Source organism: Sinocyclocheilus grahami, unplaced genomic scaffold, assembly GCF_001515645.1.
Source record: "Sinocyclocheilus grahami isolate Dianchi unplaced genomic scaffold, SAMN03320097.WGS_v1.1 scaffold36.1, whole genome shotgun sequence".
In the NCBI taxonomy this organism is placed as follows: Eukaryota; Metazoa; Chordata; class Actinopteri; order Cypriniformes; family Cyprinidae; genus Sinocyclocheilus; species Sinocyclocheilus grahami.
Window position 1 is genome coordinate 2,123,511 of NW_015505215.1, and position 24,810 is coordinate 2,148,320.

The following is a 24,810-nucleotide window of genomic DNA, read 5'->3' on the forward strand; positions in this document are numbered from 1 at the left end:
ACACAGACAGGCATATCAGGTATACATTGTGAACATTTGTGTAATTCTACATATGAAATTAACATTACTTTCCATACCTGTCACACTTACCCCCCTAGAATTACACAAAATTCGGAGAACATAGGAAAACTCCGCACACAGGTCACAAGAATTACGTGGTCCACACACCAAACAATCAGTGAGGACAATCAGCATTGAAAGCTACCCAACCACAGGATACAAATATGAAAGAAGTTGGCCAAACCTCTACACATGTTGTAGGCATACACAAAGTGCCCATTACACTTTGAACAACTCAGACCTTTCGCTTAAACATAACATGAGAGAATGCATGAAATAACACTTAGTATCATTAAAGACAGTGCAATACAACACACAGACCTAAACATGAATAACAGGAGATCCAGACTCCATACCAAGTAAGGTCTCAAGTTGAACCATTGACTCAATTAGTCTACGTACAGGTCTAATTACCCTACCAAACCTCGTAGAGTAACGGTCAGCTGTATTTAAACCAGCAACAGGACCTTGCATAACAGGTACACTGTCAAAGACAGGATTTTGGGTAGAATGGTCAGCACCAGCACCAGCCACAGTATTGTCATCAGCCACTGGCACAGCAATATGTGAATTTGGCTCCTGTTGGCAGGGCCATTGAGAATGCACCCATGAAGCAGTGCGGTTATTATCGCATGTAGCTACATTGGAGATGTTGGACATAGAGTCTGCTTGCGAGAGTTCCTCAGCCTCATTCCGCTCATCATCTGCAGGCTCAATCTCGGCAGCATAGGAGCAAGCATCACTGTGGGTCTGGGCAGTTAGACCACCAGAGCGTGTTGGATCAGACTGCGAAGGGACGCTGCAGGTAGGTGTTTTAGCATCCTCTTTAGGATGTGAAGCTGTGAAGCTGTTGTATGCGTAAACGAAGCTTCGGACGTCACAGATCACGTGGTTATGGCAAAATGAATCAAGCTCCTGTACAGCTTCACTGTGAGATGTTTTGGTTTTTGGATGTAAGCTTCGAAGCCTTCGTGCCGAACTTCATATCACTAGTTTTTTTTTTATCTTGCATGCATGTAAACCTGTTTTAGGAGATTCCCAAAACTACAGGAACCTTAAAAATGGCATAATAGGGGTACTTTAAACAAAACTGTTAAATAGCTACAGTAGCCTACCTTGTTTATAATTTATATTAGGTTAGCTAGATATTATTTTTTAATAGTTCAACAGTATAAAGAGCAGTTCATGGAACGCGTTTTTCTGCGCTAATTTAGTTTTTCTAGATAAGCTAAACATATTTGACACTTGTGCCACGTTTCGCTGCAGTCTTTCTCATTCCTCAGCTCTGCGCCTTGCATAAGGGCGCATTTATGTGAACGTTTCCTTTTATGCTCAAATCAAGTGGGTAGCTCTTTAAATCCTACCTTTCACATGTGGTGATTTTGTTTTCGATAACTCCAAATAAGGTTTTCTTCCAAATTAATGTCATGGCAAACATGTTGAAGATTAACACCTAGGCAGTTAACAAACTCTTTGATGAACTGTTTCCACATAAAAGCAGTTTAAGCATCGCACCTATCCATCTTCTTCTTTGACTTACATTCAAACAATCGTCCTTATTATGTTGACAGTTTCAAAGATGGCGGCTAGTCCAATCGAGGGAGTGCGTGCCTGTAGGTAGTAATTTGCATGGACATGCCCAAATCATTTTCACATAAGGACTTTGCACAACCTCACCTGTATTTCACTTGTTCCCTCACTTAAACTGTACTTACAAGTAGGGCCTATGAACATATTGGTGTTTGCAGAGGTTTTACTTACATTTAATCGATAATGCCCAGTGAATCTAAGATAAGGATTATGCTACAGTATAAGGAACACTGACAGATATTTCAAATGGGAAACCCATTTTAAAATGCCTTTTAAGTGAGCACTTGCTTCCATATCCAGTTTATTACTAGGGCAAATGAAAATGACCTACATATGCATGAGGACTTTAAAACTTGTATATTAAAGCATTTGATTGGCTTGGCTCACTCACACTTATGAAGGGGATCACATCAGTCCAGAATATGGGTTTGTAATTATTGTCGTACCATGCATGTTGCTGGCATACCAGCCCTGGCTTTGGACGAACTCTCTCGTTATCATTAATGAATAAAACAGAAACTGCAGCTCAGAAGAATGAAGAATGATTACAGCTAAACTAAACTGAATTCACAGAAATACAAATCCCCTGACTGATAGAATGCATGGAAATGAAATATGCATTGCATGACATATGCCTACACATGTTTAACAGATACCCTTGTCGTACTGAATACTTATTTATACTTACTTATTCTGCTCCAGAAAAAAAACTCCCAACTGCTCCAGGTGTGTGTTCATGGCGTGTTTGTGTGTGTGTGTTCAGTACTCACTGCTGTGTGTGTGCACGTGGCTGGGTTAAATACAGAGCACAAATTCAGAATATGGGACATCATACTTGCCTACATGTCATGTCATTAAAAAAATTTTTTTTAACGTGCACATCTCTCGTATCAAACTGCCGATTCACTTTCTTTGGTTTGATTAAAGATAACCTCAGACAGAAGACTTCTGTATAAATTTGTCTTATTTCTAGGCCAAATGTTTTGTACGTTGTAGTGGACTGCTTTTTTCTTAGTGGAGGCTTTAACATACAGGTATAGGCTACAATTATAAAACTATTTCAACTCAAATCAATATTTCATGTCCACACATTAAATTCATTTGGTGCATGGTCATGTAATAAGCAGGAAAATGTACAGTCATTGTGTCATTATCGCAAAAAATAAACTCTCTCAGTTCATTATCCCCTACTTAATTAATGTTTTCTGATGAAGGTTACGTGACTTTATGTAGACCTTTGTACATAGCATTGAACAAAGTATGGAAAATCTTACCAGTTTGGGATATTTGTTTTCCACAGCATTCTCTGCCAAGCCTAATGCTTCTTATTACCTCATGAGAGAATGCAATTCACCAAACCAAGCTAACCCCAGGGGGACTCGCAGATTTGTTGAAGAAAGACCTGGTATTTGAGCCAAGAGAAATAACTCTGCAATTAGGTTCTATTTTTGGGGGGGATTTTGGGAAGTGACCCCAGTAGGCAATGTGTTGGGAATGAGTGGGATTACCTTGGATTGTTGCAACTGCAATGCACCAGCTGCTTTGCAAGAAATAGTCTCTTTAATACAGCAGCTTTAACCAAAGATGAGGTTTATCAGCAAGTTTGCAGTGAGGCCAATAAATGATTACACTCATGTGACTTGTTTGGACTTGTTTGCATGCTGGTTTCCCTCTCTGCAGGATCCCACAGTGGTTCTGTGAACCTGCACGTCACAAATGGGGAACTTGGGCATTGCAGTGAGGCAGGAGCAAAAACAGGCAGTCTTCAAATTAGCTTTAAATGTCATGTCATGGAACCATGATGCAAACGTGAAGTATGTTACACATGTAAGGGAAACAGGTCAATAATTTAGCTCAAAGGGAATCAATGCTCGAATGTCAATGAAGCGTCCCGCGGTCCTTATCACACAGTCTCTAGATTAACACGCATCAACGAAGAGGAAAGATTCCCGGAGAGAAAAGTATAAAAGTGCTTTTATGCAAAGATTAAATTAGATTAATCAGAGCTCATTAGAAACCCACCTCTCCCATGCAGAGACAGTGCAGAAAGGGAAGAGGAGGTGCAAAGACAGGAAATTAAGACTAACGCTGCTGTCAGAAATTTAAAGGGGAAGGTGCACACACAGACAGGCATATCAGGTATACATTGTGAACATTTGTGTAATTCTACATATGAAATTAACATTACTTTCCATACCTGTTACACAGCCATGTTGTCCACCCGCGAACATCTTGACCCGCCCTCAAACTATACACGGTAGACCAATTACAATGGACTAGGCCATCTAACCAATCAGAGCAGTGTAGGCTCACGGAAAGGAGGGGTTTAGAGAAACTGACCCTGCGTTCCATTCGGAAGGGCTCATCCCTATGCCCTAATCCCTTCAAAGGGTTTACCCTCTGGAGTGAGAGCTTCGAAGGGTAATCTGGCCCCTTGGTATAAAGGAGAAAAAATGCTGGCCCTCGTCACTATAAAAGTTGCCCATCCCTGGTGTAGGGGATGAAACAACTGTTTCTTGAAGTGCCCTTCTGCGTCATCATCACGTGCCCACACGGAGGCACCGTCATCATGCAAAGAATCTGCGCAAAGGATCATGGGAGCCCGAAGTGTCCATCAGTTGTACCCTTCGAAATCCTTCATTCTGAAGGGCCCTTTAAAGTGGCCAGTTTTGATCACTTCGGTTTGGAACGACCCTTCAATATGGCGGCCATGATTGTTTTCACTCCGAAGTTCCCTTCGGAGGGCGATATATCCCGTTTGGAACGCACCGTGAATCTTCGAACTGCTTCGAGTTCGAACCATTGAGAACTGACGTGAAATGTATATTATGAGAAAACAAAAGTGTTTTTTTGTAGTGATGGTGAAATTAAGCTTTGCGAAGCACCGTGGCTTTCACCTCAACTGTATCATAAAATGGTTCATTACTGGAAGCTTTTCAACACGTTGCACACTAATGACATCTTGTGGTCAAAGGTGGAAAAAGGTGCCTTTGCGTTTTGGACTGTTTCATACAAATAAATACATTTGTGCTACGAAAACCAGCAATAAAAAATACAATGTTATTGTGCTTACACAAAGTATGAATAAATGAGCCTGTGAAAAAAATTATGAAAAAAATAAGCATGGGTCATGTAGGCATATCAAAATAAATGAAGATTATTGTGGAATGATCAGTTGAAGTGTTTTTGAAGCGGGGATTAATGCAAACTGAGCATTCACAAAACTACACATGTAAATATTTATTCGTATTATGATTTAGAAGTGAATGGAATGACACTTGAAACCTGCGCTAGGGGTTCGCGATGTGAAGCTGTTACGTGCTTGTATGAACTAGTTTCGAACCCCCTCTGTAAATATCACTTGTGTTGCATTACGGTTCTAAGGCAGAGAGCTTGTGTTCATTTTTCCATCTACGGATCTAATTCTGACAGTTTGCGCTGCAGCACAGAAGACTCGGGAATTTTCTTATTTTCCATGTGGAAAGGCCGACTCATGAAAGCCAATACTCCAGTGGAATACAACTCATTAAGTTGGGCTTTCTTTATACAAGCCATGTGGCACTCTTTAAACGGGCATGGTTCCCTTCAAACTGGACAGAACTGATCGACCACAATGTCACGTTTTATGTGTGTCCGTTGGTGCCCCACTCACTGGCTGTAGCAAATGCACAGTGTCCAGTATTTTCATTTCAAAATGAGCTTGAAGGTACACTCGAAATTTACAACATGTAAACTATACTCAAAGGGCGGTGTTTCCTAAGATCTTTGGCACATTAACATTCTTTGCAAAACCAAACTATTGACAGAGTCAAGTGGCTGCACTGGTTATGTTATGAATTTAGCAATTAATCTCCATCTCAAACAATTATGAAACGTCTGTTCAAACGAGTTCAGATCAAGGCTTTCATTTCAGACAATTTCCAGATATGTCTGTGCACATTTGCCTTTTTGAACTGTTCAAGATAATGCCAACCTTTTTCAATCAGGTTTGCATGAGCAGAATTCAGTCCCGTTCTGTATATTGACGCACTCTTGGGCATCATCACACTCGGGCATTTGTACAGTAGTAAGCAGCAAAAGCAATACAATTTCACTCTGAAAGGCCCAGTGAAATCCATAAGTAACTTTGGGCGACAAGGGGGCTTACGGGACTAAGGCTGGACACCAAATTTAACAGAGGAGAGAAATGATGCCTTCACATACATACAGACCATTTTATTGCCACTTTGACCACAAACCCTCGGACTCACAGGCCATTTTTGTCTCTATAGGAAAAATGGTCACATTACTCAATGTTTTGTCAGGCTCTCCTCTTCCTCAGCAGTGAACTTTGACTGAGGGAATGGCCACTTATTTGTCTTTAAAACACTTGAGATGTCATTCCTGCTTTTATATGCGTGCAAAATATGCATTAATTGCAACAAATTGTCATAATTAGTCATCCTGGGTGTTTATCCCATCACCGCTCCTGAAGAATAACTGTTAGAAATATGTATTTAGAAAACCCATAAATACACAATGATGTCATCCTCTGCTGAGGCCAGATTGTGCCTGATTTGTTTCACCTAGGGCATATTGTAAACACGTACATCATCCGTTTCATCTGCTGTAGTATATCTCCATTTTATGTACTTTTGTAAGATGTTCTCATTCTACAAAAATTGATGGAATGTCTACCTTTGTGTTTTCAGAAAAGGATGGCGCATATTTTCAAAGGAATGTAAAACTCTTGAGAGAACAGGTCAAATTAAAGTCATACATCTTAAATGGTAAATGCCACGTTGTGCTGTAAGGTGTTCATCATTGTAACAACAGTTATATTCAATGTCTTTCTGTCAATCTGTGTCTGTCTGTCTGAATATTTATTGGACATTATGCAATATGATTATGTATTATAATATATTATTTATATATTGTTTTAATTTATAAGTAACGTTATACTTGTACTGTACATATGTAGGCTATACACACACTCTCTGTATCTCTCTAACGTATATTTTTTGGTGTGAAGTATCTGGCATTTGTCCATTGACACTTCTTTTCTATTGCTTTTTAATATAAACCTGACTTCAGTCTTAACCTTCTCACATACCGATGCTCACATTTAGGTCTTCACCCATACCCCAACAGCCCCAGGCGCGATTCAGAACTGCATTAGCTAATGAAAACTGTCATGACGTGCTGTCACAGCAACAATCCGCAACCCTCCTCCAGCACCCCAAACCCTCCCTTTTTGAAACAAAATATGCGCCCTTCGTAATAAAATTCAAGAGAGATCAGTTATGAGGAGAGAGCCCGTGAGTCCGGCATCATCTGGATTTATCACGTATCAGCTTTGGAGCATAAAGACATTGTTCAGTAACACCTCATGACTGACTGCATTCCTCCGTGAACAGTGTAACCCGCTTCGTGCGCGAATTTTAAACTTTGCGCTTGGGGACCCGTGGCATCTCCAGGTTTTACGCAATTAATTTTTAATCATTATCCTGGGTTTATCATTGTGGAACTGGCTGAGAAGTAGCGCGGATAGATATTTTCGTATTGTACATGCATATATACATATAGATAGATAGATAGATAGATAGATAGATAGATAGATAGATAGATAGATAGATAGATAGATAGATAGATATTTTTTTGTTAGTTAATTTTTGCTGTAATTAACGGAGTTCACCTTTGGTTCGGGTAAGTGAGGTGCTTGTCACATATCTAGTTTATTTGAAGCCAAAACAAATGTGGCGTAGGTTGTTAAAAGTGTGCATTCTTTTTAAATAGGCTGTATATGCGTTTTAAGAGTGTTTTCACCGCTGAGTTCACAGCTACTGCTGTGTTCAGTAGCTATCATTCGTCAGTAAAATACTTTATTGTACGTACATATGACTGGTGTAATCACAAAAACGTTTTTATGAACGCCAAAAAGACCATTTTGGTTGCGCCACTGAAATCTCAAAGGATTGTGCCCTGAAAAATACTGACAAAAATTCCTTTGAAAAGTCGAATTTTGTAATTCGCACTTTGACAAAGGTTTCAATACCTTTGATGTATTTGTTTGTATAATTGTGCAGTTTTATTATATAGGCTACAGCATATATTTTATACAAACTCGTTCACAGGCTTTGGAACAGTTTGTCATTTGCGCATGCCAGTGGACAACCTGATAAATTCAGTGGATTTGGGCATGTCTAATAATGCATTTTTAATACTAGGTGAGGTCTCCTGGTTTTTAGCTGAGCAGAGCCACTGTGGGGCAGGTAATTTAATTAACGTGAAAAATTAATGTTTGGTTACCATTCTTATCCATAGAAGAATGATTCTCCGACGATGTCTTCGAATGATGGCCCTTTTGCTTCTGTACACCTCCGTAAAATCTCAAGGTATTACTGTAAACTTACTGTATATTACTGCATATTTATATATTCATATTTACTGTGCTGTATGTGTATATATATATATATATATATATATATATATATATATACACACACACACACACCTATATATATATATATATATATATAGGTCTCCTGGTTTTTAGCTGAGCAGAGCCACTGTGGGGCAGGTAATTTAATTAACGTGAAAAATTAATGTTTGGTTACCATTCTTATCCATAGAAGAATGATTCTCCGACGATGTCTTCGAATGATGGCCCTTTTGCTTCTGTACACCTCCGTAAAATCTCAAGGTATTACTGTAAACTTACTGTATATTACTGCATATTTATATATTCATATTTACTGTGCTGTATGTGTATATATATATATATATATATATATATTATGTACAAGGGACAGTATGTTTCGTATGTCCTGTGACTAGTCATCATTTCAGTGTTACACCATCTTTTTTCACCTTTTTGCCTTCATTTTAAATGACACCTGTGGTGTAAAATATTCCATATAGCTCAATAAACATGGAGTCAGATTGTGTATATAGTGACAAATTGAATATAGATTAACCAAATGTAAAATAAAACATGTACTCATTTTTAGATGCACAACTGGAAGATGAGACGGTTTTTGACTTGTTTGAAACCAGTGGGCTCACACGCAAGACTATCGGTGTGAAGCTTTTCAAAGGCCTGGACAGTGATGCTCCAGCATACCGCTTCATCCGTTTTGACCAGCTCCCCTCAGTCAGCTCCTCCGCGCTACAAAAACTTCTTTTGCAGATACAAAACAATGAAGGCTTCATTCTGACAGCCACTCTGCGCCAGGACCGCACATCCTGTGGCACCATTCTTGCACTGGAAGGCCCCGGAGAGCGCAGACAGTTTGAAGTTGTTTCGGACGGAAGAACTAACACTTTAGATTTGGTGTACTGGTGGGCTGATGGCTCACGCAATGTGATCTCTTTTGAGGATGTAGACCTCTCGGATTCACAGTGGAAGAATGTAACACTCTATGTGCATGGAGAGACGGCAACTTTGTACATTGGTTGTGGACTTATTGATAGCTTCATTCTCGATGAACCTTTCTATGAACACCTGAGCGGCACAGGTGGTCGTATGTATGTGGCCAAAGGGGCCACACGAGAAAGCCATTTTAGGGTATGTTTGACCTCCCATAATCAAGAAAAATAAAGTGCATGCCAGAAGAAAGCATTAGGACATGAGCTACAGGATATCAAGAATAGTAACTGATACATTTTTGCTCTTTGTAAGGCAATTTAGTTGGCATTAGTAGTAGCAGTGCATGCCAAGCAAGTTGCTGGAAACGGAGTAATAAATTACAGCTGATCCTCTAATGTTCTGTAAATCCAACCCAACTTCCCAGTCCTGGGAGATCTATGTGAATGGTTGAAAATTGGCAAAGTAAGCCTGACAGCAGCTGTTGTTTCTTTCAGGGCTTGCTGCAGAATGTACGTTTTATCTTTGACACCCCACTTGAGGACATTCTGGAGAGCAGGGGATGTGATCTTGGAAACCCAGGTAGGAGGGGCTTGTGAGTCTTAACATCCTTTTAACACTTTTAGCCAGCCAAAAAAAGATTTGTGGGATCAAGATGAAGTTCCTGTTTAATTAGAACTGCTGTAGGAATATATAACTCACAGAAAGGAAGGGATTCATTCTGTAATGATGTCCACTTTTGTTGGAATATTTTGTGTTTAGGTTTTCTTCAGTGTCAGCCGAATGGTGGCTGTGGAAAGAATGAGTTCTTAAACTGCAGATTTTTGACATCCTTCGCTCAGGGGAAGGTTTTTGGCTCTTGACACTTAAATTTCTAAATAAACATGTTTAGATTGCTCACGCTTGTGGAGACCTGTGCACACTCACTCAGATTAGCAGCAACCAGCCTGACTGAAGAAATTATTAGCTTGGAATTGCCATAATGTGCATGTATTACAAGCCTGTATTTATCAAAATAGGCCATCCATCAATCCTGTCTGACTTTGCAAGTGTTTTCAGAGCACATCGACAATTTGTGATTTAGGTTTAAGATTTGTATGTTTTTGTAATTTTACAAATATTGCATGTAGTTCATCTTTAGTTGTTTTCAAATGATTTTATCTTGTTAGAAGCAAAGGGACCATGTGTGTGGTCAAATAGACAGATCAGTATGTCATAAGGCCAAGGGAGTAAGGGCAGTTAAAGTTAAACATGAATGCAAACACACACACACACACACACACACACTTATAGCCACTTGAGAATTAAATGAGTTCCACAAATATAGACAAACTGTCCTGGCTTCACATAATGGAGTTCAAACCAAAATACTATCATGGTGTAGAAATGTTTGGAATGTCTTGAGTATGTTTAACAAATACCTCTTTATGTGTGATGGTAATATACACATAATTTATCCAGAAATTATGAAGTTATCTTTGATGCTGTCCTTCATTTCTTTGTTATCTGGCAATAACAGTGGAATCAAGTGAAGATATTTACAACGGTCTAATATATAATCTAAATGCTGTTTTATGTTAGATTTTTAATAATAGTTTATTAGGGTAACTCACACTACTGCCCCACCCAGACTTTAATATTATACTATTCCTTCTGAACTACTTAAAGGGGTCATATGATGCTTTCTCTTTGGAGTGTTACAAGCTCTTGGTGCATAAAGCAGATCTGTAAAGTTGCAAAGACTAAAGTCTCAAATCCAAAAAGTTATTCTTTATAAAAGTTGAAGAGTCAACCACGCCTACCTAAAACGGCTCGTTCTAACACGCCCCCACATGTCTACATCACGATGTGGGAAGATTTGCATAACGCCGCCCAAATGTTCACCCAAAGAAAGAAGGCGTAACTTTTATTTTCGCTGTAGTATTGTTGTTGCTGCCGCCATGTCGTGAAGGCGCTGTGTGTTTCGTTGTGAAAGCGAAACTACTTTGTTTGACCTTCCAAAAGAGGACGATATCCGCTTCGTCATGCCTGGAGTTGATCCGTGCTGGTCGCTGAGGAAATACATCAACTTCGTGCTGTGGATCGCCGGATAGGCTTTCACTGTGGACGAAGCAGAGTCCAGCCCGGGGTCGTCACATGGTTGCCACAAGCCCGCCAGACGCTCCTTCGTCGAATCCGCTGGTAGCGCCGTTCTCAAGCATGCCCGCTCGCCACCGCTCACTCAAGCCCGCCGTGTGTTTCGTTGTGAAAGCGAAACTACTTTGTTTGGCCTTCCAAAAGAGGACACGACTAGAAATCAGTGGTTAAGTTGTATTTACAACACTGTTCCAGAACAGTTCAACCCAAATATTCAGATGTGTTCAGCGCATTTTATGGAGGATTGTTTCCTGATCCTGGTAGAGTAGACTACAATGCCGGCTGTTCACAGGCTGTAAGTAAGTTTTTTTTATATTTAAAGAATTTGCCACTGACAATTCAAACGCGAGTTTTGAGCAGTGTAGAGTAGCACTTGTTGTTTGTCATTTCTCCGATCACAAATGCAGACATGGTTTTATGTTTACACGGCGCGATGCGATGCAACGCAACACGTAAAAAGACAGTATAACTCATTATAATCCGTAATTATGTCCCCACTGGATGCAACAAATGCCTCATTTATAATGGGTTTTAATGTCAATATGGTAAGGGGCGTAACACTTCCGTCACATGCTTGAGGAATTCAGCCAATCACAACTCACTGGATAGCTGGCCAATCACAGCACACCTCACTTTTCAGCACGATGAGCTTTGTAAAAATCTACGCATTTCAGAGGCATAGAGGAGAAACAATAATGTACAGTATGTGGAAAATAATGTGTTTTTTGAACCTTAAACCGCATAAACACATTTCATTACACCAAATAATTTTCTTTTTAGCAACATCATATGACCGCTTTAAAAATAACTTCAAAAAATTTAGCTTCTAAAGACGGTGACCAATAATTGCTGAGATAGGTCTATGTGCCTAGAAATAGTTAACTCGCGGTTACATGTGTGTTACATCACATGAGCCAATGAAATATTTTAATTTGGCTTCCTATTACAATCTTCAAGCGCCTGAGTGTCGTATATAAAGAGCTTTATTGCAAACAGGTTTAGCTGTCACACTGTGAGATACCCAATGTCTGCATTCTCCGTCTTTGTATTTGCCTTAAAGTTGAAGTGTGTAATTTTTCCGACATTATAAGACTTTCTCTTATCCCACCTTGCTCAAATTACTATAAGTAAGCCATTTGTAGTGTGTGGTTTCTCTGAAAAGTGTAAACTCTGTGGCTCTATCAAAACATCTCAACGAACCTGACACAACATTCGCTTAACCAGTTCTGTGACCAATGACCGATATAATTTTCTTTTTTTTGTTTTTGTTTTTGTTTTCCAGATCTTGCTCATTTGCACTGTTTTTTGCTTAATGATCAGTATCTTAAATCTTGGATATTGTAGTATACACTACTTCAAATGTTTGGGATGGTAGAACGTGTCTTGTGCTCACCCAGGCTGGATTCATGAGGTACTGGTCTGTTCATCACGCAAAACTAATCAGAATTTCTTCTCTCGTTCTTTCCTCAGTGGAGGTGAATGTAGTCAGCGAGAGTGAAGAGGAGGTGGAGGTTCCATCTTCAATTGCCACCAACGTGATTGGCCAGAATACAGATGTTCCAGCAACCAGCTCCTCAGAACTGATGTGTGAACGTTCCTGTGAAGAACTGGCCAACCTCTTCCAGGAGCTCAAGGGTCTCAGAGTTGTCGTTAGCAACCTCATAGATGGTCTGCAGAAAGTGGTGAGTCCTGTTGTGTTGCTTTGTAACCTGTGTTATGCTACACCTAAACAGGCCTAAACAAGACTGTGCACCTACTGTATAACTTCTGTAATTTAGAAAAGAGAAGCTAACCTTACCTCAAAGATCTAACACGCAGATGTAGCATGCCATATTGTTGAAGTTAACTGATTTTGTCAGATGTTTAAAAAGTGCGAGGGCAGTTATGTTTGTGGGCACATCATTTGGTATCTACCCACATAACTGTGGCTTGAATGTGAGCTCAGTAAATCACTGTGTTAGACGTTTTCTGTTGGAAAACATCTAAAATTTTCAATGCGTGAAAGTGTATAGTTATTTTGACTGCTGGTCATGTTTGAATGTGTGGAAAGACTGAATGACGTCTCATTGCAGCATGAAGATGAACAACTGTGTGATTAATTTCAAACTGACTTTTTAGACAGAAGAAAACACGGCGATGAAGGAGGTACTAAATAAGATGCAGAGTCTTTCGGAGCAGACTATGTGTTGGCAAGATGGTCGTATGTTTGAGGACAAAGAGGACTGGATTGTGGATAGCTGTACTAAATGTACCTGCCAAGAAGGAAAAGTTGTTTGTCGTCAGATCACTTGTCCTCCAGTGGCATGTGCCAATCCATCCTTCATCGATGGCGAATGCTGTCCAGTTTGCCTTCGTAAGTGGATGCACAAACAGAGATACATTACAACCAAATTTGTCTGTGTTTTGCAGTCTTTATTTATGTCTTTGGTAACAAAATTGAAATAGTTTTAATATACTTTATTTAGAAAAAAAATATGAAAATAAAATAAAAACTGCATACTTTTATTCAAAGGAATGCATTAAACTGATCAAAAGTGACTAAAGACATTTATAAAGTAACAAATGATTTATATTTCATATAAATGACTTTCTGTTTAAAACTTTCTATTCATCAAAGAATCCTGAAAAAATGTATTGTAGTTTCCACAAAAATTTTAAGCAGCACAACTGTTTTCAACAAAAAATAAATAAATAAATAAAATGATAATTATAAAAAAAAATGTTTCTTGATTATTAAATCAACCTATTAGAATGATTTCTGAAGGATCATGTGGCAGTGAAGACTGGTGTAATGGCTGCTGATAATTCAGCTTGGCCATCACAGAAATAAATTAAATTTTTAAAAATATATTAAAAGAAAAACGTTATTTTAAATTGTAATAATATGTCACAATATTACTGTTTTTACTGTATTTTTTGATCAAATAAATGTACTTAATAAGCCTAAAAGAGACTTCTATCTTACAGACTCCAACCTTTTGTGTATTTAAATATTGTACGGTCCTAAAAACATGCAACATATATATTTGCACATTTTCTTATGATGTTGTATATTTTTTTGTCTAGCAATGGACAGGGAGGATGGCTGGTCTCCATGGTCAGAGTGGACTCAGTGCACAGTCACATGTGGAAGTGGCACTCAACAGAGGGGGCGCTCTTGTGATGACACAAGCAATGCATGTTCTGGACCCTCGATTCAGACACGCAAATGCAGTTTGGGAAAATGTGACCGCAGAGGTACATACAACAACCACTGTATGTGTGATAGCTGGCAGTGAATCATTGTAGCATGCTTATAGTAACATTGTGTTTTGCAGTTCGTCAGGACGGTGGCTGGAGCTTATGGTCTCCGTGGTCATCCTGCTCAGTGACGTGTGGAGAGGGACTGATCACACGTATCCGCCACTGCAATGCTCCTGTTCCACAAAGAGGTGGAAAGGACTGTGAAGGTGATGGACGAGAGACACAGAGCTGCAACACAGACCCCTGTCCGAGTGAGTATTTCATATTTAATCACCACTGTTATATTTAACGTCAAATTGAAAAATGTGTTAGCTGCATTTAAAAAAAGTTAATGCTGTTAAACATTAACTTTGAGAACCCAACCAAACTTAAAGCTCAATCCCAATTTGAGCCCAACCACACACATGCTCATTTAGAAACCATCTCATCCACCCTGCTGTTCAGATCTTAACTGGAAAACATTGAGAGGATGATGTCATTCTTTCCAGGGCTTATATTATCATTAGAGCAGGGAGGGTACACAAATTTGGGCAATTTGTTCAATCAGAGAATTATGGCAAAATGCTCATGTCATGCAAAATGAATGATATTCACATCAGAGACATAGCAGATGACTGGGAACACCCTGAAATTTTTTTTGATCAGGGGCTATTGAATTTATTGTTTAGGATATGGGCTAACATTTAGTGCCAGAAGAGGGCAAGCTATGTGTATCGTGCCTGCTTATTTGGGGTGTTTATGTGTTATTTCCACATTAGCCAGGAATGTGCAAGCACACATTGGAGGCATTACATAACATAACATTTGGTCCAAAACAAAATCCAAGTTAATCCATATCTAAAAATAGTTTTTAGCTAGTTATATTAGTTTCATTACATCAGTATCAGTTCTTTGAAGTCTACACTAGAATATCTGTGTTGTGTTCTCTTAAAATTGCATAAGCTGAACAATGGCACCATAAAACTAAATAACCAGTTTAATACAAAACAAAAACGGAATAACAAGCAGATGGACTTTGTCACATTAGAAACACAACATAGTAGGCTACTTTATATTATACAATTATATAAACATTATTTCATAAGGTCACAAAACAGATGCTGTAGATGCCCTCAGGAGGCACTGAGTCGCTACAAACAGATTTGTGCATCAAACATTTGGGGTGGGATATCTAATAGGATGGAAATGTAACCCATGTTGTCCCATTTAGTTGATGGTGGCTGGGGTCCATGGTCTCCTTGGACAAAATGTTCGGCTACATGTGGAGGGGGTCTGAAGAGTCGTGTTAGGGAGTGTAATAGCCCTGAACCACAGCATGGAGGACGGAAGTGTCTTGGAGACTCCATTGAAAATGAAGTATGCAACCGACAGGAGTGTCCTATTGGTAAGAAAAACAAACTTGTGAACAAAATATGTTGCATATATGCCCTTTTACAGTGCTTTTCCCTTTCAACCTCCTAAAAATTTCTCAGCATTAAACACAGAAATTAAGTAAGAAAGAATAATATGTGATGTTTTACACTAAAACGAGTGCTGTGTTGATTTTACAGATGGCTGTCTTTCGAACCCTTGCTTCTCCGGAGTCGAGTGTATCACAGCTTCTGATGGATCCTGGGAATGTGGACCCTGCCCAAATGGTTACCGTGGCAATGGAACTTCCTGTGAAGATGTCAATGAGGTGAGCAAAATCGTATCAGACTAATTACATCAAAATACTTACTTCTGAACAAACTTGTAACCCTAAGTATTAAAATTGGCATGTTAAGGTTTCAAACCAAACAGCTGTCTGTTTAGTCACATATATTTACATTGAAAAAGGAACCAAAAGCCATATCCAGACATCAGAATATCATTGAGACTAGGGGGTCAGTTATTTTAACATGCCAACCACCTGAAGCTTCTGATTCTTTTCTCTTATTCTCTTTTTTGCTTTCTTTGCATTCTGCGGTGTGCAGTGCGATATGGTATCAGATCTGTGTCATAAGGTGGGTGGCCTACAGCAATGTGTGAATACAGACCCCGGATTCAACTGTCTCCCCTGCCCCCCGCGCTACAAAGGAACTCAGCCCTACGGCATGGGAGTGGAGTCAGCTAAAACCAACAAACAGGTCAGTCATATATACATACCACTTACCGAGCGGCTAATTTACATCCATCCTCCCAACATATACCTTCAACATTGAGTTCTCAAAGTTCTGGGTCATGTGTGTTTAAATAGACAAAGTTTCAATATCTGTTGTTTTTTCCCCCCTATGAATAGGTGTGTGAACCCTACAACCCCTGCAAGGACAACAGCCACAGTTGCCACAAGTATGCTGCATGCATCTTCCTTAGTCACTTCAGTGACCCGATGTACAAGTGTGAGTGCCGTATTGGTTATGCTGGAGATGGCATCATCTGTGGAGAGGACTTTGATCTGGATGGATGGCCCAACCAAGATCTTGTGTGTGGAGCAAATGCCACCTACCATTGCAAAAAGGTACTACATTACTACACTAATCAGTGTGATGCACTCCATTTGGAATCATATGACAATTTAATAGGGAAAATGGATAGAACATTTGAATATATTGAAGACAAAATGCTAAGAGCAAAGCAAACTCTGCTGGCTCTACTGGTTCAAGACCTTAAATCTGACTTTTCCAGGTTTTAAGTGCTATGATCAGGTCCGTCTACCAACCAAGGAAAGGTGAAGAAGATTAACCCAGTAACTTTGTTTTAGTAAGCCTTTTTCTGCAAGCGTCTGAGAAAACGAGCACGTCTGATTTCGCTCCCTTGGTGACGTGGCAAAGGGATCTCATTATAATATATTTCCGCCCCTTAATCTGTAAGTTTCCACCCACGGCGCCGTCATTTTGATTTCACAAGCAACAAAGGTGTAAGGTTCTAATGCCATGGTGAAAGTTTGAGCAAAACATGCTAACTGTTCTGCTTTTTGCTGCACAGACGAGCACAGAACACTATTTAGAGTCCCAGCCTCAGAGGACACAAGAAAGCAGTGGATTTATTGATTTATTTACTGTATATTGCTGCTGCCACACAGATCTAAAAATTAACATGAGATTTATTTCCCAGCAGTTTACCTTCACAGACATAACCGACTGTTTTTGTAACTCATGTGTGTTTTTAACGTAAACTTGTGTGTGATTGAGAACTCACATGCTGTGACAGCCGCTTTCTGTCCGTGTGCTTCGGATGTGTGCTCTCAGAAAACCGTATATCAGAAGTTTAAACTCATATGGTTTAAAACACATGATTTCAGCACGATAAACATGATAATCAGAACCAAAACAGATGTTTTTTAGCAGGTCCGAGCTGTAATGGCGCAGCTCTATTGTAGAAAAGGGGCGAGGAGCAGCAGCTCATTTGCATTTAAAGAGACAGGCTAAAAAAACATGTTTCGTGTTTCTGCTTCCACTCAAAATAGGCATTTTCTAAATGATCTGTGCGGTATTTTGAGCGGAAACTTCACAGACACATTCTGGGGACACCAGAGACTTATATTACATATTGTAAAAAGGGGCATAATATGGATTGGAAAGAAATATTGTTTCACCTTAATAAACCACACAGGACAATGGCATCAAGTCAGGCAGGGGTCCAGTGACCATGAACTAGAGGAGTGTTTTGATTTGGCCCTGTGTTTACTGTCTTTCGTGCCTTTTGGAATCGTATATTTTATATCCCTTAAATGTCTTTGTGGTGAAGTGTTTAGCCAAAGGGAGGGAGAGAAAAAGTAATAATTACATCTTTCTTCTCCTGTGATGAATAATTGCTTGATTGTGTCATGATACACCATGGAGAAAAACCAGGACCAGAATCTGCAAGACATCATAGATCTGAAGCCTGGGAAGCAAAGAGAGCAAGTGAGAAAGCAATAAAGGATAAAATATGTGCACATAATAAATAAAGGAAAATATTGGTAATGCACTGAATGAAGAATTGAGATATCATAGCAAAAGAAGCTTGAAATTCCTAGTACTGTATGTGAGTGATTTGATGTGGTTCATTTGATATGAATAACTATAGTGTCAGATTTCTGGAATAAGTTTCACACTGCACACAAAAAAATAATGGCTTCCAGAATTATTTAATGAAAAAAAATCTTAGTTATAATAATTATATATATATATATATGTGTGTGTGTGTGTGTGTGTGTGTGTGTGTGTGTATATATACAGTATGTATGTATATATACACAATCTTTCAAAGGTTTTTGTAAGAAGTCTTTTATACTCATCAAGATTGCATATATTTGTTTAAAAATACAGTAAAACAGTAATATTGTGGACAAAATATTATTACAATATTAAATAACTGTTTTCTGTTTTCTTTATTTTAAAATGTAATTTAATCCTGTGATGGCAAAGCTGAATTTTCAGCAGCCATTACTCCAGTCACATGATCCTTCAGAAATCATTCTAATATGCTGATTTGGTGCTCAAGAAACATTTCATATTATTATCAATGTTTGTAAGCAGTTGTGCTGCTTAATGTTTTTGTGGAAACTATGATACATTTTTTTCAGGGTTGTGTGATGAATAGAAAGTTCATATATATTATTAAACAAAAAAACTAAATCGATATTTTGTTATTCATTGTTTTGTTGTGGTGGCTTATTTTTATAAATAAGCCTGCAGTTCAGGAGAGAAGAACATAATTTCTAATGCTAAATCTTCCACTCAGGAAGATGTACAGGTTGCGACAGATGCTTTCATTAATAGACATTAAGTCGCATTTTAGTAGTCTTCAGTTTTTGGCTTCGATTTGCTCACAAGAGCCAGATTATGATTTTTACAAATCAATACGCACTGCTTATGCTTTCACTGTGAAACAGGCCTGTGTTTCTGCAATTAACTTTTAACTTTATTTTGCAATCTCTGCAGGACAACTGTCCGACTTTACCCAACTCTGGTCAGGAGGACTTTGACAATGATGGGCAAGGAGATGCTTGTGACAAAGATGATGATAATGATGAAATTGTGGATGAAAGGGTAAGGCAGATTTAGTACATGTGAGGTTTATGGACTTGTCTTCATGCTACTGATGTATATAATAGAGTGTGTGCATATAGACACATGTATATGACATTCCTTCCAGGACAACTGCCCCCTGATGTATAATCCCAGGCAGTATGACTATGACAAGGATGATGTTGGAGACCGTTGCGATAACTGCCCATATGAGCATAACCCTGCTCAGACCGACACTGACAACAATGGGGAAGGAGATGCCTGTTCTATTGACATGGATGGAGATGGTACAAAAAGCCTTGATCCTCATTTATAATCCATGTGACCCATTTTGGATTGCAACAGATGTGATTCACGTCCTTTTCTTATTTCTGCTCTTAGAGATTCTAAACGAGCGAGACAACTGCCCTCTCATTTACAACACAGACCAGAAAGACACAGATTTAGATGGTGTCGGAGACCAGTGTGATAACTGCCCCTTAGTTCACAACCCACAACAGGTATGGAGGAAAATGAAAACTGAGTGCTTTTGCAGTTTTTAAACATCTTTATTCATTTTTTTTAATGAATGTACCATTTTGTTTTTGCAGACGGATGCAGATAATGATCTAATTGGAGACCAGTGTGATGACAACCAGGACATAGATGAAGATGGCCATCAAAATAACATGGATAACTGCCCATACATAGCCAATGCTAACCAAGCCGACCACGACGGAGACGGGAAAGGAGATTCTTGTGATTTTGATGATGATAATGATGGCATTCCTGATGACCGGGATAACTGCAGACTAGTTTCCAACAAGGACCAAACAGACTCTGATGGTAAAAACACTACTTAGGTAGTTATATGTACTACATAAAAAAATATCCCTCTTATTTTGGTCTCTGTTTATAGTAAAAAATATATATATATATATATCATTCATTTAAATCTTTTCTCCCACTATATTGAATTTATATGTATTGTATTGATATTTTGGTAGCACTTTACAATAAGTTTCTATCAGTTAAAGTTAGTCAATGCATTAACTCACAATAACTAACATTGAGCAATACCTTTGTTATAGTATTTATTAAACTTTATTAAACAATTACTAAGATTAATAAATGCTTTCAGAGTTTTTTTCATCGTTCACGTTCACTAATGTAGTTCATGCTAACTAATGTTAACAAAAGAAACCTTATTGTAAAGTGTTACCTATATTTTTTTAGGGATGCATGATATATTGGTACCAAATGAGTACCAAAAAAATATTTTTATCGTTGATAATTGCATTTTATGATTATTGTAGATCCTGGTTTATTATAAAATAATTTACATAAAATATTATAAATAAAATTATAAGAACAAATTATGTAAACATGTTAGAAAAAAATATATATATTTGCATAAAGTATTATTTTTGTGTTTTGAACGTGTGTACACTAAAACATCTTACAGTACACTTCATATCTCGCTTCATATATAATATGTCGTTTCTGGTCTTTACCATTTCACTCCAGAATAAGGAATGTGTTTAAATAATGATGTGACTAATTATTGATATATGGCATCATGTGGACAGTGCTCTGCAGATTACCAGAGAACTGAGAAAACCGATAAACAACGTTGAGAATTTTCCTCTGGGCTCCTCACACCTGTTTGTCTTAATACACAATCCTGCATTCAATTTTTGTGTCATGCAAGAGTCTGTTGTTTTGGATGTTGTTCATATTTCCTATGAGGGTTATCCAAAAATCTGGCCCTTAAAAAAGAAAATCAAAGACAAGGCATAAAAAGCAGGCAGATAAGAAATGCATAAATTTCTCGCTGGCATCAGAAATGCCGAAGAGTTGCATCCCGGGGTAGTACTCCATGTCTTTTTGGGTAATTTAGACACAGATATACGCAGCTTGACATTAAGCCTAAAAGGTATAATGGTTGAATAAGTTCTCTGTTGTCGGGCCATGCTTACTACTTGCGTTTTCTTTTATAAAGTGGATTTGAAATTTAAGTGGGGTGAAATTTGCCTTGGCATTCCAAAGGGTGTTCATTTCAGCAGCCCTCTGATCTCCAAGTGCTAGCTGAAGCTGTCATGGTCTATGGGGAGATCGGAGATCTGTGAGGGTTTGTTGGCTTAAAGAGACAATCCTAAAGCTTTGGGAAAAGCCATTGTTTTCCAAAAGGAAAAGTACCTCTTTGCTAAGATTACACTGTGATGCCAGTCATTTGCAGATCAAATGATTGAATGTTTTGAAGCTTAGATTTGAATTTTCAAGGTCAGTGGCTTTGGAGTATTTTATGAAGTGGTTATACCAATAGTCTTAACACTAACGCCTGTGTTATACTTTCCGCGTGAGCAATCTGGACGCATACACGGACAGTGCGGATGCGGACTACTTGTATTTATACTTCCGAAAGCATATGCTGATGGTCCGCTCTGCGGACGTGTTCCATACATGCATAGTAGATCGGCTTGAACAATAAACAAACATGTGAACAAAGAATTGCCCAGAGTTATTGCACATCTGGCTGTCTTTATATTGTTTTATGCATGCGCATGCGCAGTAGAATGGGAAAAAAAAAATGGGAGGCATGCGGATGTCCGTGCGGGGACTCCGTGCACACTCTCCGATGACGATTTTTACGTCACGCATACCATAGCGGACCCTAGCAGACTCGCGGACGCAGTATAACGCAGGCTTAACGGTGTATATGGCTTTATATGACCTCATAATCTCATAATGATCTGTTTATAATTATTTGTCTAGTTTAACCTACTTTGCCACTCAACCTAGCAGTTGGTTTAACGTTCTTATGTTTTCACACAGGTGATGGCCGTGGTGACGCCTGTGAGAATGATTTCGACAATGACAAAGTCCCGGATATCTTCGATGCGTGCCCGGAAAACAATGCCATCAGTGTCACAGATTTCCGGAAGTTTCAAATGGTTCACCTCGACCCCAAGGGAACCACGCAGATTGATCCCAACTGGGTGGTCCGAAACCAAGGCAAAGAGCTTGTGCAAACTGCCAACTCCGACCCTGGAATTGCAGTGGGTAAGTGAGCTGTAATGCAAACATTTCCAAACATAAAAAGCTAAAACGTGCCAGTATTGATTTTCGGATTGTCTTTCTGCACAATAACAGGCTTTGATGAGTTCAGCGCTGTGGATTTCAGCGGGACCTTCTATGTGAATACAGACAGGGATGATGACTATGCAGGTTTTGTGTTTGGATACCAGTCTAGCCGACGTTTTTACGTAGTAATGTGGAAACAGATCACGCAGACGTACTGGGAAGAGAAGCCATCAAAGGCATTTGGCATCTCTGGTGTCTCTCTCAAGGTGGTCAACTCCACCACAGGCACTGGGGAAATTCTACGCAATGCATTATGGCACACAGGCAACACCAAACAGCAGGTGAATTCTCCCTTCACTTGTATTAGCCCTGACAGACTTATCTTTTCATGCCATTACTAACAATAAACTGTCCAATAAATTCCCATGATTCAAAGCAGTGCCGTCTGTCTTAGTGCTTAAAATGATGGATGGCTCTCCAATATCTTTTAGGTGCGCACTCTGTGGCATGACCCGAAGAATATCGGCTGGAAAGACTATTCCGCCTACCGCTGGCATCTCATCCACAGACCGAAGACTGGCTTCATTAGGTACAGACTTTCACTATTACAAGTAAATAGTAAATCACCTTTACTATTCCAAGACACGTTTTTGTGATGAGTTATAATATAATATAATATAATATAATATAATATATAAAAAATGAAAAAAATTATATATATATATATATATATATATATATATATATATAAAATAAAAAATAAATATAATTTTATCAATTGCATTATGAATATGATTCTTGTTTATTATATTTGAACGTGACTTGACGTGTAGCCAAGTATGGTGTCCCATACTCCATATGAAAGACATATCAGTATAAAAAAATAATGTGGCCTCAGACAGCAACAACATATTCTGTATAGTACAAGTATACATACATCCTGACATGTATAATATAATATAATATAATATATAATTTATATAATAATATAAATATAATATATATAATATAAATTGTATAATAATACATTTTAATTATATAAAAATTATATATGTACAGTATTTTATAAATAACATTATGAATACAATATTAATGTTTATTATATTTTATACTATATAACAATATTTAAAAAAATTATGTGGTTTCATTAGGCATAGACTCAGATTCCATCTTGTTTTAGACAGCAACTACCTATTGTGTTCCTAGACACGTTTTTGTGATATGTATAGAATTTATTTGAATAGATCATTTTTATATTATATAAAATAATTTTATACATTTTATCAATTATATTATAAATATAATTAATGTTTAGTATATTTTAGAGATTTTATAAAAACATAACAATATAAAAAAAATCATGTGAAAACGTTATGTTTATAAAAATATGTAATTTTTTCTCCCAGAGTTGTTGTGTATGAAGGAAAGCAGATCATGGCAGACTCAGGCCCCATTTATGACAAGACGTTTGCAGGTGGAAGACTCGGGTTATTCGTTTTCTCCCAGGAGGCCGTCTTCTTCTCTGACCTCAAATATGAATGCAGAGGTGAACAAATATGCACTTCACTTACAGATAAAAAATATTTAAATATCCTGTGATCTTCCTTTTTTTCTATTAATATATATTTTTTTTTTGCAGATAATTGAGTGTGATTGGTGTACTCTATCTCCTGCCATGGACTTTTCTGATCAAAGCAAATCCGGATCAGTGTAGTGCCTTAGTAAAAAATTTAAATGAGACTTTCTGCAATAAGGGACCACATGAGGGGAGCACTCAGATCCACAGACCAGAGGTGCCGTCAAGAAGTGAATATACCTTCTGTTGGACAAGTATGAAAGAAAACGTCTCAGGTTACTTATGTAACCATGGTTCCCTGAGTAGGGAACGAGACACTGCGTCCTCTAGGGGTCGCTATGGGGAACGCCTCGTCGTGACCCGTGTCTGAAGCATACATTGAAAAAACACCAACTCGTTGGCCGGCGACAGCCATGACGTCACTACCGGTGCGACTCCAGTATAAATCGGCGCCGGGAGCTACACATCATTCACTTCTTCGTCTGAAGCTTGCGTCCGCAGCATGGCAAGAAACCTAGAGGACGCAGTGTCTCGTTCCCTACTCAGGGAACCATGGTTACATAAGTTTCTCAGTTAACTGTTGCACAAATAATCTTTTTAATGCTACATTGAGTCCTGCCATCTTGAATATGAACCCAAGACTCTGAGTGTTGAGCGTTTATCGTTTTCATTTCATATCATTTATTCTTTTATATGTCTTTCTCGTCATTCCTTGTGGAGAACATTTTTTGTGGCTTTTGTGTTTGTTGCAAGCATTAGGGGAGATGTATTATATTTAGACCTTTTCTACTATCTACTGTAACTTATTTGTCTTTTTTCTGGTT

At 38.4% G+C, this 24,810-nt stretch overlaps 1 protein-coding gene across 4 annotated transcripts; it reads left to right on the forward strand.

Annotated features, from left to right (window-relative positions):
- The first annotated feature begins 6,942 nt into the window (after positions 1 to 6,942).
- On the forward strand, positions 6,943 to 24,131 carry LOC107581559 (thrombospondin-2-like). Of its 4 annotated transcripts, none has more exons than XM_016267163.1 (21): positions 6,943 to 7,106; positions 7,954 to 8,024; positions 8,640 to 9,196; positions 9,493 to 9,577; positions 12,602 to 12,813; positions 13,250 to 13,484; positions 14,198 to 14,368; positions 14,449 to 14,625; positions 15,585 to 15,758; positions 15,925 to 16,052; positions 16,330 to 16,482; positions 16,635 to 16,853; positions 19,261 to 19,368; positions 19,475 to 19,634; positions 19,729 to 19,847; positions 19,938 to 20,172; positions 22,162 to 22,389; positions 22,480 to 22,751; positions 22,902 to 22,999; positions 23,817 to 23,956; positions 24,050 to 24,131. In XM_016267163.1, the coding sequence occupies exons 2-21, from the start codon at positions 7,958 to 7,960 to the stop codon at positions 24,055 to 24,057; spliced, it is 3,546 nt and encodes a 1,181-aa protein (XP_016122649.1). In that variant the 5' UTR covers positions 6,943 to 7,106; positions 7,954 to 7,957; the 3' UTR covers positions 24,058 to 24,131. The 4 variants fall into 4 exon arrangements, with proteins under 4 accessions (XP_016122649.1, XP_016122648.1, XP_016122647.1 ...); XM_016267162.1 differs by lacking the exon at positions 6,943 to 7,106 and adding an exon at positions 7,261 to 7,335; XM_016267161.1 differs by lacking the exons at positions 6,943 to 7,106; positions 7,954 to 8,024 and adding exons at positions 7,293 to 7,861; positions 8,170 to 8,332.
- Positions 24,132 to 24,810: the final 679 nt, after the last annotated feature.

Coding starts and splice junctions, on each gene's coding strand:
- LOC107581559 (XM_016267163.1), top strand. CDS start 7,958: ATGATTCTCCGACGATGTCTTCGAATGATGGCCCTTTTGCTTCTGTAC. Junction 8,025..8,639: donor CACCTCCGTAAAATCTCAAG/GTATTACTGTAA, acceptor ACTCATTTTTAG/ATGCACAACTGGAAGATGAG. Junction 12,814..13,249: donor TAGATGGTCTGCAGAAAGTG/GTGAGTCCTGTT, acceptor CTGACTTTTTAG/ACAGAAGAAAACACGGCGAT.